Source organism: Oncorhynchus mykiss, chromosome 17 (genome assembly GCF_057628025.1).
Source record: "Oncorhynchus mykiss isolate SJ-2025 chromosome 17, ASM5762802v1, whole genome shotgun sequence".
Lineage (NCBI taxonomy): Eukaryota > Metazoa > Chordata > Actinopteri > Salmoniformes > Salmonidae > Oncorhynchus > Oncorhynchus mykiss.
Window position 1 is genome coordinate 54,619,266 of NC_143038.1, and position 13,646 is coordinate 54,632,911.

Genomic DNA, 13,646 nt, shown 5'->3' on the forward strand with positions numbered 1-13,646 from the left:
ATCAGGTAGACGTTTCCACTGGATCAGACATTTAGCATCACGATGAGTGGTAATCGAAAGGGAGAGTGATGGATTTAAAAAAAAAATACATTGAGGACCTATTGCCATTCTCAATGGATGTAAAAACAGACATTGTTTGCTTGTTGTTTGAGGTGAAGAAAACATTACTTTGAGAAGCTCCACAGCTCTTTAGTGGTGTTGCGTTACGCCAATCAGAAATACTACCAGATCCCCAAATGGGCACATTTATAGGCCAGGTAGCCGATAGGCCTACTTCTATGCGTAATCAGGTGCGTTTCCTTTGTCAACATTGACAGAAGCGCTCAACAAAAAAAACTATAAAATGGAATAAACCAAAACTTGTTTCTCACAAGTGTAGCATAGGTTGTGCGCTCTGCAAACAATGTGTCCACTCCTACAATGAGAACATTAAAAGACTGGAATAAAAATATATTGAATTGATTAACAGAAATTACCATAACCAAACAAACGTTGTAGATTAGAAATTATAGGTATTAACGGTAAAAGTAGGCTACTGCTGGTGATATACCATATGTAATGGGGAATTGATAGACACTAACAATCAAGGCAAACAATCCACACAATTAAGTTTTGAAACAATGAATGTGCACAAATTTGCAGGAAAGCGCACATTGGAGAGAGACTTGCATTGTGAATTTTTGCCACAACCCTTCTTGGACTGTGTCATCCACGCAGTCGCCGAAAGGATTAGTCTCAGCCTCCTCAATGAATTAGTTCACTGAGATGGGCACAAATCAGACAGGTGTTTCGTGTGCCACACATTTTTTTATATATATTTGCTACTGCTCGACAAAAAAAAAGGTTGGTCGACAAACAGCCAAACAATCGACCAGTCGACTAATTGGGGTCAGCCCTAATCTCAATTATTACAGTGAACTATTGCACATATCATTCCCTCTCTCTCTACTCCACTTCTTGATTTAACTACAAACAATAATCAAATCTAATTGTATGTCACATGCGCCGAATACAACACCTTACAGTGAAATGCTGTATAGTTAAGAAAATATTTACTAAATAAACTAAAGTTTTAAAAAATGCAAACAAAAAGTAACACAATAAAAGTACATAAGAATAACGAGGCTCTATACAGAGGGTACCGGTACCGAGTCAATGTGGAGGCTATATACAGAGGGTACCGGTACAGAGTCAATGTGGAGGCTATATACAGAGGGTACCGGTACCGAGTCAATGTGCGGGGTTACAGGTTAGTCCAGGTCATTTGTAAAGTGACTATTCATAGATAATAAACAGCGAGTAGCAGCAGTATAAATCCAAAAGGGGATTTAATTGTTCAGCATTTTAATGGCCTGGGGGCAGAATCCCTCTCTCCACTGGGATTCTCTGCCTCTTACCCTATTACAGGGGCTGAGTCACTGGCTTACCAGGGCTCTTCCATGCCATCCTTAGGAGGGATGCATCACTTGAGTGGGTTGAGTCACTGATGTGATCTTCCTGTCTGGGTTGGCGCCCCCCACCCCCTGGATTGTGCGGTGGCGGAGATCTTTGTGGGCTATACTCGGCCTTGTCTCAGGATGGTAAGTTGGTGATTGAAGATATCCCTCTAGTGGTGTGGGGGCTGTGCTCTGGCAAAGTGGGTGGGGTTATATCCTGCCTGTTTGGCCCTGTCAGGGGGTATCGTCGGATGGAGCCACACCGTCTCTGACCCCTCCTGTCTCAGCCTCCAGTATTTATGCTGCAGTAGTTTATGTGTCGGCGGGCTAGGATCAGGCTGTTATATTTCTCCTCTCTTATCCGGTGTCCGGTGTGAATTTAAGTATGCTCTCTCTAATTCTCTCTCTTTCTCTCTTTCTTTCTCTCTTTCTTTCTTTCTCTCTCTCTCTCTCGGAGGACCTGAGCACTAGGACCATGCCTCAGGACTACCTGGCCTGATGACTCCTTGCTGTCCCCAGTCCACCTGGTTGTGCTGCTGCTCCAGTTTCAGGAAACCTGACCTGTTCACCGGATGTGCTACCTGTCCCAGACCTGCTGTTTTCAACTCTCTAGAGACAGCAGGAGTGGTAGAGATACTCTGAATGATTGGCTATGAAAAGCCAACTGACATTTACTCCTGACGTGCTGACCTGTTGCACCCTCGAAAATCACTGTGATTATTATTTGACCCTGCTGGTAATCTATGAACATCTTGGCCATGTTCTGTTATAATCTCCACCCGGCACAGCCAGAAGTGACTGGCCACCCCTCATAGCCTGGTTCCTTGCTAGGTTTCTTCCTAGGTTCTGGCCTTTCTAGGGAGTTTTTCCTAGCCACCGTGCCTCTACACCTGCATTGTTTGCTGTTTGGGGTTTTAGTCTGTGTTTCTGTACAGCAATTTGTGACATCAGCTGATGTAAGAAGGGCTTTATAAATTTGATTGAAATTTGAGAACAGTCTATGACTAGGGTGAGTGGAGTCTTTGACAATGTTTTGGGCCTTCCTCTGACACCGCCTGGTGTGGCCTGGATGGCAGGGAGCTTGGCCCGGGTGATCAGTCTGTCTCTTTCCTCTGCGGTCAGTCACTCCAGTCTAGAAGAGCTCTGTGGAGCTCAACTCATTGAGTTCTGTACAAACTAGAAGCTTTGATGGTTTCACAGCAGGATGTGTTTGTCTAATACACAGAGAGAGGGGATGGATGGGTCTCTGTGTCAGAGTAACTGGGATCCATGCAGATCAAAAGGTCATTTCTCTACACTATTGATCAACAACCAATGTGTTTCACTTTGATATGATTAACAAATTGGCACAAACTTGCCAACTCTTACTATTTGTGTATAGTACATGAAGCTGTGCTTTACTAGATCATTGGATGCCCATAAGCAGTGTAAGCCTGATCAGCACCCCTGTGCCCAGAGAGACTCCCAGAGCTGTGGTCAGGCAGGGAGAGTGGCAGCAATATCTCTAGGCAGCAATTGTAGGCAGACAGGGCACGCAGAGGGACAAAAAGAGCTGTAGGACAGTGGGAGGTCTATCAATCTACAAATATTACAATAATCTTCCCCCTTAATAACTAATCCAAGTCAACCCCGTTTTCATGATTCCTGGTAGATCATGAAAATAAAACAGGAAGTATTTTTAACAATATATAACAATATATCCTCTATAGAGGATAACCTGCTGATTACAACCATCTAGATGTCCGTCTAACGAGTGATGTAAACAATATTTACAGTTTCTGTTTTTTTTTAGTTACAACAATTTACCCATAAGCAATATGAGTGATTAATTGCAACTTGTCACAAGAACATGGATTTTAGTGCATTTGCTGTTTATAAGGTGATCGTTTAAAAGAAAACAAGTAATATGATTACTATTTTGGCATGTTTCATATGGGGGTCGCCAAAACGGAAAGAGAAACACAACACTTATTTGTCAATCACTCATATTGATATCATGTTGAAACCCCCAAAAATAGAGAGGGGAGTCGAGCTACACATCCTGTCTAAAAAAAACACAGAATCTGAGAATAATATGTATATCACTGGTTAGAGGACAATTTGTAGAAGACAGCAAGCTACATTTTGGATTGTTGCATTTTGTTTCAAAGTTGGTCACCAACACAGAAAGATAAACGCAAAACTATTTTGTTAAATCACTCATCGATATAAATTTGAAATCAATAGAGCAGGGGCAAACGTGTGGGGTGTATACACCATTTAAACTAACACTATTCAAAGGCCACACTGAATCTGATAATACTTTTTATATCACTGGTTAGAAGAGAATTTGCTGAAGACAGTCATCTAAATTCTAGAATGTCAGATGGAAGTTTTGTGAGGCTGTCAAAATGGGGAAGGAAACAAATCAGATGCTTTGTTACTTATCTTCAACGAATCACAACCCACCATATAGCAACAGTGACAAGGGTTGGCTGTTATTTCAGTGATAGTTTGACTCTCAAACCATGTACAGGCGTAGTTGTGAGGCCAGCAACTTTTATACAGAGAGCTGAATTTTCCCTGCCATTTGAGTTTGAAAATGATAGTAGAAAACTGCCAGAGCATATGACAAAATCAATGGTACAAAACGAATGATACTGATCTGTTTCAAGCCATCGTTTTCATCTCATTGCGATTATTATATAACGTTTATACTAACATCACTAATCTGAGGTAAAAAAAGATGTGCAATTCCCCTCCATTCGAGGTGGTCAAAACGTGAGGTTGTGCAATGTAGTAACACATACTGTCCACATACAGGAAATCAGTGCAATGTAGTAACACATACTGTCCACATACAGGAAATCAGAGCAATGTAGTAACACATACTGTCCACATACAGGAAATCAGAGGAATGTAGTAACACATACTTTCCACATACAGGAAATCAGAGCAATGTAGTAACACATACTGTCCACATTCAGGAAATCAGAGGAATGTAGTAACACATACTTTCCACATACAGGAAATCAGAGCAATGTAGTAACACATACTGTCCACATACAGGAAATCAGTGCAACGCAGTAACACATACTGTCCACATACAGGAAATCAGAGCAATGTAGTAACACATACTTTCCACATACAGGAAATCAGAGCAATGTAGTAACACATACTGTCCACATACAGGAAATCAGAGCAATATAGTAACACATACTGTCTACATACAGGAAATCAGAGCAATGTAGTAACACATACTTTCCACATACAGGAAATCAGAGGAATGTAGTAACACATACTTTCCACATTCAGGAAATCAGAGGAATGTAGTAACACATACTTTCCACATACAGGAAATCAGAGGAATGTAGTAACACATACTGTCCACCTACAGGAAATCAGAGGAATGTAGTAACACATACTTTTCACATACAGGAAATCAGAGCAATGTAGTAACACATACTGTCCACATACAGGAAATCAGAGGAATGTAGTAACACATACTTTCCACATACAGGAAATCAGAGCAATGTAGTAACACATACTGTCCACATACATGAAATCAGAGGAATGTAGTAACACATACTTTCCACATACAGGAAATCAGAGCAATGTAGTAACACATACTGTCCACATACAGGAAATCAGAGCAATGTAGTAACACATACTTTCCACATACAGGAAATCAGAGCAATGTAGTAACACATACTGTCCACATACAGGAAATCAGAGCAATGTAGTAACACATACTTTCCACATACAGGAAATCAGAGCAATGTAGTAACACATACTGTCCACATACAGGAAATCAGAGCAACGCAGTAACACATACTGTCCACATACAGGAAATCAGAGCAATGTAGTAACACATACTGTCCACATACAGGAAATCAGAGCAATGTAGTAACACATACTGTCCACATACAGGAAATCAGAGCAATGTAGTAACACATACTGTCCACATACAGGAAATCAGAGGAATGTAGTAACACATACTGTCCACATACAGGAAATCAGAGCAATGTAGTAACACATACTGTCCACATACAGGAAATCAGTGCAACGCAGTAACACATACTGTCCACATACAGGAAATCAGAGCAATGTAGTAACACATACTGTCCACATACAGGAAATCAGAGGAATGTAGTAACACATACTGTCCACATACAGGAAATCAGAGCAATGTAGTAACACATACTGTCCACATACAGGAAATCAGTGCAACGCAGTAACACATACTGTCCACATACAGGAAATCAGTGCAACGCAGTAACACATACTATCCACATACAGGAAATCAGTGCAACGCAGTAACACATGCTGTCCACATACAGGAAATCAGAGCAATGTAAAATAATCGAATATTTAAACATAAATCAACATTTAAATTTGGGCTTACATTTTACACATATACTTCTCGATAGTTTAACCATTTACAATAATAAAAAAGATCTTTAAGCGGGCGCTCTAGAAATAACTCTCCCTGCCTACTTATTAGAACCTGTCAAGCCATAGTATTGATTTTATTCTATTCATTGTTATTTCAGACCACATCTGAATTATACAACATGCTTTCACTTGTGATCAATTATGAAAGACAGTATAAATATTACAGCTCTTTGGGCTGGGTTACAGTGTCTCTGCTTGACAGAATGAAAGAAAATAGAAGAGGATCACCACTCACTAGAAAATAAAATAATGAGGATGAAAGCTATTCACCAAGTGCCAGAAATATGCACTATTCAGAAACTCATTTGCATAGAAGGGACAGTACCCAATAGTCAAACAGCGATTAGTTACTAAGAAAAATATGTTCTACTGTATATTGAGAGAAAGGTTGAGTGTGTGTGTGTGTGTGTGTGTGTATATAGTGCATGCCTGTGTGTTACCTATATTTAAGTATAGTAAGGTAGAGATTACATGGGGGTCTTACCAAAGGTGGTGCCAGACTCAGGTCGGGAAACTGAGGAGACGATGACGAATCCAAAGCCCTCGTTCTCCCCGCGGTGGATCTCCACGTCGTAGGGCTGCAGGGCGGTGTTGACCACAGCACTACCTGAGCCTCCGCCACCCCCGCTACCGATGCCGCTGGTGGAGCCGCTGCCAGAGCCGCTGCCAGAGCTGACCGTGTTGAGGGAGTTCTGACTGCCCTGGGGGGTCCGCTTCCCCTCAGTCAAGGAGGGGGCCTGAGTGCTGCTGTGGTGTGACGAGGCTGGGGACGGGGGCACCTCACCCTCCCCTTTAGACACTGTGTAAGAAGAGGAGAAAAACAGATGTTAACGCTGTCAGACTGACAAGAAGCAAACTATTACCAACACTTCACAGCAACAGCACACAGCTCATAACACCAAATGAAACACAAAATGAAAGGTTTTCCTAATCAACATGGATAACGCTGCTCCTCTCTACCCACTGAGGATCACACCGATAGAAGGAAAAAAGAGCAGCATGCTCCCTGTTGACCAACGGTCACGCTTTGATCTATTTCCCCCCAAAACATCTACAGATATGGCTTCCGGATTGCATCACAACAGAAGGTTCCCATCTTATTTCCTGGCATTGAAGCAGTGCTTCATACAGGGCATCGCTTCTCTGACAGACCATTGTGCCCTCTGTCTGGGCACTCTCATCAATGGCTGGTAGACAGGCTAGTGTGTGGAGGGCATGGGGAAAGGTTGGAACCCTCTTCATCACATTTATGAACCTTTATTCATTCTGCTAAAGGGCAGGCTGGGAGCGATGAGCGCCTCTGACAAACATTTTTCCCACACACCCATGGACTGTTGAAGAGCAGCGGGGATGAACCTGCAAATATCAGCCCTGTCCTCGGGCCCTTCACTGCTCTGATGAAGACAAATGGAGCCAGGAGCAGTGAAAGGCCTGAATGTTACAGCACAGACTGCTGTTGATGGTACTACTGCACAGACTGCTGTTATTGATACTACTGCACAGACTGCTGCTGATCATTTGATGTACACAACATGCCTAACACTTAGAAGATGCAAAATATGTTTTACTGTGAAACAAACAAGAAATAAAACAAAAAAACAGAAAACTTGAACGTGCATAACTATTCATCCCCCCCCCCCCCCAAAGTCAATACTCTGTAGAGCCACCTTTTGCAGCAATTACAGATGCAAGTCTCTTGGGGTATGTCTCTATAAGCTTGGCACATATAGCTACTGGGATTTTTGCCCATTCTTCAAGGCAAAACTGCTCCAGCTGGTGTACAGCAGTCTTCAAGTCATACCACAGATTCTCAATTGGATTAAGGTCTGGGCTTTGACTAGGCCATTCCAAGACATTTAAATGTTTCCCCTTAAACCACTCGAGTGTTGCTTTAGCAGTATGCGTAGGGTCATTGTCCTGCTGGAAGGTGAACCTCCGTCCTAGTCTCAAATCTCTGAAAGATTGAAACAGGTTTGCCTCAAGAATGTCCCTGTATTTAGCGCCATCCATCATTCCTTCAATTCTGACAATGCTGCCACCACCATACTTCACTGTGGGGATGTTGTTCTCGGGGTGATGAGAGTTGTTGGGTTTGTGCCAGACATAGCGTTTTCCTTGATGGCTAAAAAGCTCAATTTTAGTCTCATCTGAGTACCTTCTTCCATATGTTTGGGGAGTCTCCCACATGCTTTTTGGCGAACACCAAACATGTTTTCTTATTTTTTTTTTATAAGCAATGGCTTTTTTCTGTCCACTATTCCATAAAACCCAGCTCTGTGGAGTGTACGGCTTAAAGTGGTTATATGGACAGATACTCCAATCTCCGCTGTGGAGCTTTGCAGCTCCTTCAGAGTTATCTTTGGTCTCTTTGTTGCCTCTGACTAATGCCCTCCTTGCTGGGCCGTGAGTTTTGGTGGGCCTCTCTTGGCAGGTTTGTTGTGGTGCCATATTCTTTAAATGTTTTAATAATGGATTTAATGGTGCTCCGTGGGATGTTCAAAGTTTCAGATTTTTTTTAGAACCCAACCCTGATCTGTACTTCTCCACATCTTTGTCCCTGACCTGTTTGGAGAGCTCCTTGGTCTTCATGGTGCCGCTAGTTTGGTGGTACCCCATTGCTTAGTGGTGTTGCAGACTCTGGGGCCTTTCAGAATGGGTGCATGTATACTGAGATCATGTGACAGATCACGTGACACATACATAAAGTCCACCTGTGTGCAATCTAACTAATTATGTGACTTTTGTACCAGATCTTACTACTCCTGTCTTATCCGGTGTCCTGTGTGAATTTAAGTATGCTCTCTCTAATTCTCTCTTTCAGCACCTGGCCATGCTGCTGCTCCAGTATCAACTGTTCTGCCTGCGGCTATGGAACCCTGACCTGTTCACTGGACGTGCTACCTGTCCCAGACCTGCTGTTTTCAACTCTATAGAGACAGCAGGAGCAGTAGAGATACTCTTAATGATCGGCTATGAAAAGCCAACTGACATTTACTCCTGAGGTGCTGACTTGCTGCACCCTCGACAACTACTGTGATTATTATTATTTGACGATGCTGGTCATCTATGAACATTTGAACATCTTGGCCATGTTCTGTTATAATCTCCACCCGGCACAGCCAGAAGAGGACTGGCCACCCCTCATAGCCTGGTTCCTCTCTAGGTTTCCTCCTAGATTTTTGCCTTTCTATGGATTTTTTTTAGCCACATTGCATGCTGTTTGGGGTTTTAGGCTGGGTTTCTGTACAGCACTTTGAGATATCAGCTGATGTAAGAGGGGCTATATAAATTGATTTGATTTTGATTTGATTTAGGGGCTTCATAGCAAAGGTCTTTTTCGTTTTTTACATTTATTTTTTAAATATGGTTTTTCATTTCACTTCAGCAATTTGGACTATTTTGTGTATGTCCATTACCTGAAATCCTTATAAAATCTGTTTAAATGACAGGTCGTAATGCAACAAAATAGGAAAAATGCCAAGGGGGATGAATACTTTTGCAAGGTACTACAGGACAGACTGCTGGTGATGATGATACTACTGGACAGGCTGCTGCTAATGATGATACTACTGGACAGACTGCTGCTGATGGTACAACTGGACAGACTGCTGCTGATGGTCCTACTGGACAGACTGCTGCTGATGGTACTACTGGACAGGATGCTGCTGATAGTACTACTGGACAGGCTGCCGCTGTCTACTGTCCAGTAGACTGCTGGTGATGGTACTACTGTACAAACTGCTGGTGATGGTACTACTGGACAGACTGCTGTTGATGGGAGTGCTGCTGATGGTACAACTGGACAGACTGCTGCTGATGGTCCTACTGGACAGACTGCTGCTGATGGTACTACTGGACAGGCTGCTGCTAATGGTACTACTGGACAGGCTGCTGATGGTACTACTGGACAGGCAGCTGCTGATGGTACTACTGGACAGGATGCTGCTGATGGTACTACTGGACAGGATGCTGCTGATGGTACTACTGGACAGGATGCCGCTGTCTACTGTCCAGTAGACTTCTGGTGATGGTACTACTGGACAGACTGCTGGTGATGGTACTACTGGACATACTGCTGTTGATGGGAGTGCTGCTGATGGTACAACTGGACAGACTGCTGCTGATGGTACTACTGGACAAACTGCTGCTGATGGTACTACTGGACAGGCTGCTGCTGATGGTACTACTGGACAGGCTGCTGATGGTACTACTGGACAGGCAGCTGCTGATGGTACTACTGGACAGGATGCTGCTGATGGTACTACTGGACAGACTGCTACTGATGATACAGGACTGCTGCAAATACGGCTGCTGATGGTACTACTGGGCAGACTGCGGCTGATGATACTACTGGACAGGCTGCTGATGATGGTACCACTGGACAGGCTGCTGATGATACTACTGCACAGACGGCCGTTGATGGTACTACTGGACAGGCTGCTGCTGATGGTACTACTGCACAGACTGCTTCTGATGGTACAGTACTACTGCACATACTGCTGTTGATGGTACTACTGGACAGGCTGCTGCTGATGGTACTACTGCACAGACTGCTGATGGTATTACTGCACAGACTGCCGCTGATGGTACTATTGGACAGACTGCCGTTACTGGTAGTACTGGACAGACTGCTGCTGATGATACTACTGGACAGACTGCTGCTGATGGTACAACTGTGTAGACTGCTGCTGATGATACTACTGGACAGACTGCTGTTTATGGTACTACTGGACAGACTGCTGTTGATGGTACTACTGGACAGACTGCTGCTGATGTTACTACTGTGTAACATAAAAAACAGAAAATCAGAAAATCACTACCAGAAAATCACATTGTAGGATTTTTTATGAATTTATTTGCATATTATGGTGGAAAATAAGTATTTGGTCACCTACAAACAAGCAAGATTTCTGGCTCTCACAGACCTGTAACTTCTTCTTTAAGAGGCTCCTCTGTCCTCTACTCGTTACCTGTATTAATGGCACCTGTTTGAACTTGTTATCAGTATAAAAGACACCTGTCCACAACCTCAAACAGTCACACTCCAAACTCCACTATGGCCAAGACCAAAGAGCTGTCAAAGGACACCAGAAACAAAATTGTAGACCTGCACCAGGCTGGGAAGACTGAATCTGCAATAGGTAAGCAGCTTGGTTTGAAGAAATCAACTGTGGGAGCAATTATTAGGAAATGGAAGACATACAAGACCACTGATAATCTCCCTCGACCTGGGGCTCCACGCAAGATCTCACCCGGTGGGGTCAAAATGATCACAAGAACGGTGAGCAAAAATCCCAGAACCACACGGAGGGACCTAGTGAATGACCTGCTGGGACCTGCTGAGAGCTGGGACCAAAGTAACAAAGCCTACCATCAGTAACACACTACGCCGCCAGGGACTCAAATCCTGCAGTGCCAGACGAGTCCCCCTGCTTAAGCCAGTACATTTCCAGGCCCGTCTGAAGTTTGCTAGAGAGCATTGGGATGATCCAGAAGAAGGTTGGGAGAATGTCATGTGGTCAGATGAAACCAAAATATAACTTTTTGGTAAAAACTCAACTCGTCGTGTTTGGAGGACAAAGAATGCTGAGTTGCATCCGAAGAACACCATACCTACTGTGAAGCATGGGGGTGGAAACATCCAGCTTTGGGGCTGTTTTTCTGCAAAGGGACCAGGACGACTGATCCGTGTAAAGGAAAGAATTAATGGGGCCATGTATCGTGAGATTTTGAGTGAAAACCTCCTTCCATCAGCAAGGGCATTGAAGATGAAACGTGGCTGGGTCTTTCAGCATGACAATGATCCCCAACACACCGCCCGGGCAACGAAGGAGTGGCTTCGTAAGAAGCATTTCAAGGTCCTGGAGTGGCCTAGCCAGTCTCCAGATCTCAACCCCATAGAAAATATTTGGAGGGAGTTGAAAGTCCGTGTTGCCCAGCAACAGCCCCAAAACATCACTGCTCTAGAGGAGATCTGCATGGAGGAATGGGCTAAAATACCAGCAACAGTGTGAAACCTTGTGAAGACTTACAGAAAACGTTTGACCTCTGAAATTGTTGGCAATTACAGAGGTAATTGTCAACAAAGGGTATATAAAAAATTATTGAAATAAACTTTTGTTATTGACCAAATACTTATTTTCCACCATAATTTGCAAATAAATTCATTAAAAATCCTACAATGTGATTTTCTGGATTTTTTTTCTCATTATGTCTGTCATAGTTGAAGTGTACCTATGATGAAAAGTACAGGCCTCTCTCATCTTTTTAAATGGGAGAACTTGCACAATTGGTGGATGACTAAATACTTTTTTGCCCCACTGTAGCTGTTCTTTGAAGGTGTTCATTGCAAATCACACTGGAAAACATAGTGTCCATGTCTAACTAGCTGTGTTTACCTCCGTAGCCGGTCTTGCGTCGCACAGTGAGGTTGACGTGACCCTGCTTGGCGGCCTGCTGCATCAGCTGTACCACCAGCTGGTGAGACTTGCCCATCACTGCCGTGCCGTCCACACAGATGAGCTCATCCCCTGAACGCAGGCGTCCATCCTCATCCGCCGCCCCATACTTCACTATGTGGCCTATGTAGATCTATGGAGAGAAGATGGGAGGGTAGGGGAGAAGAGGAGAGAAAATAAGAGAAAAGGCGAGTACAGAAGAGGGGGATGATCGGAAAGGTTGTTGGTCAATCAACAGTAGATGGTAAAAGAACATCAAGGTGAGATATTGACAGGTAAGATTTTCTTTTTCCAGCAGCACTAACATAACTCAGACTACTCCTGGCCAAGCTAGAAAGGTAGCTAGTTAGTCTTCCTCATCTTTCTCCGCTTGGCTGTGATAGGGTCAACTTGGGGTCATGATAGGGGCTGCACCAAATGTTTGATGTATTATAATAATTGATTATACTTATGTTGTATTAATAGAAGGGGAAGGGCTATAAGACCCCTCCACCACTACATTTATAGGGTCCTAGACTACAGATTAACAAATATATATATATATATATATATATATATATATATATATATATATATATATATATATATATTCATTATAAGGTTTAATATTGTTCCACTATTATTTTCTAGTCTTTGCCTCTTATAAAGAAACGGTCTGAGAGATGTGTGTTATTGCAGTCAAAACAGGGGTTTGTGAGAAAGCGCATCAAGGCTAAAAGAGATTCATAGACACAGAACCCTGCAGGTGAGTGAAAGAGATAAGAGACTAGTCTGATTTACCACTATATAGCAACTTGTGGAGTGGAAAATTACTGCTGAGCACTTAGAAAACACTGGAACTATTGTATCTCTCTTGCAAGTTTGTAAAACTGTGTATGCATGGGCTTGGTCTCGTGACTAGAAGGTAGTGATGTAGGCAGTTACATCACTAGGGGTTGACTGCAAGCATATTAAAAGCACCTTGGACATTCCCTATTTTGCAGAACTCAGGAGAGACATCGGTTGTATGTTTGATGTTTGATCTTTGACTTCTGTCTACAGCTGTATTTTTATTAAAATTGTAATGATTTATAAGTGCACATTTGGAGTGTTCTGTATTTGTCAAGTAAATAATGGAGCACAGAAAAGTGGAACCAACAGCTGCACAACCGGTCTAAATCTCGTGTGTCATTATTTTCCTTCTCCAAAAGAGGTAAAGACCAGGTTACGAGAACCAACAACTTGGCCTCTAAAAAAAAAGAAAATTGGTCTGAGATGTATTTTTCTCTCTGATTGAGGCTGCAGCAAAGAGATGAAAAACAGAGGAGCAAAGACCACC

The 13,646-nt window shown here is 43.0% G+C and overlaps 1 protein-coding gene across 33 annotated transcripts in view; it reads right to left on the bottom strand.

The window, feature by feature from the left end:
- Window positions 1–13,646, bottom strand: part of LOC110494499 (membrane-associated guanylate kinase, WW and PDZ domain-containing protein 1) — a 192,335-nt gene that overhangs the window by 13,158 nt on the left and 165,531 nt on the right. For all 33 annotated transcript variants that reach the window (XM_090205962.1, XM_090205979.1, XM_090205959.1 and 30 more), the window contains 2 exons: window positions 12,269–12,461; window positions 6,355–6,669 (listed from right to left, as the gene is read on the bottom strand). In XM_090205962.1, coding sequence (XP_090062088.1) covers window positions 6,355–6,669; window positions 12,269–12,461 — 508 coding nt within the window. The remainder of the gene's footprint in view (window positions 1–6,354; window positions 6,670–12,268; window positions 12,462–13,646) is intronic.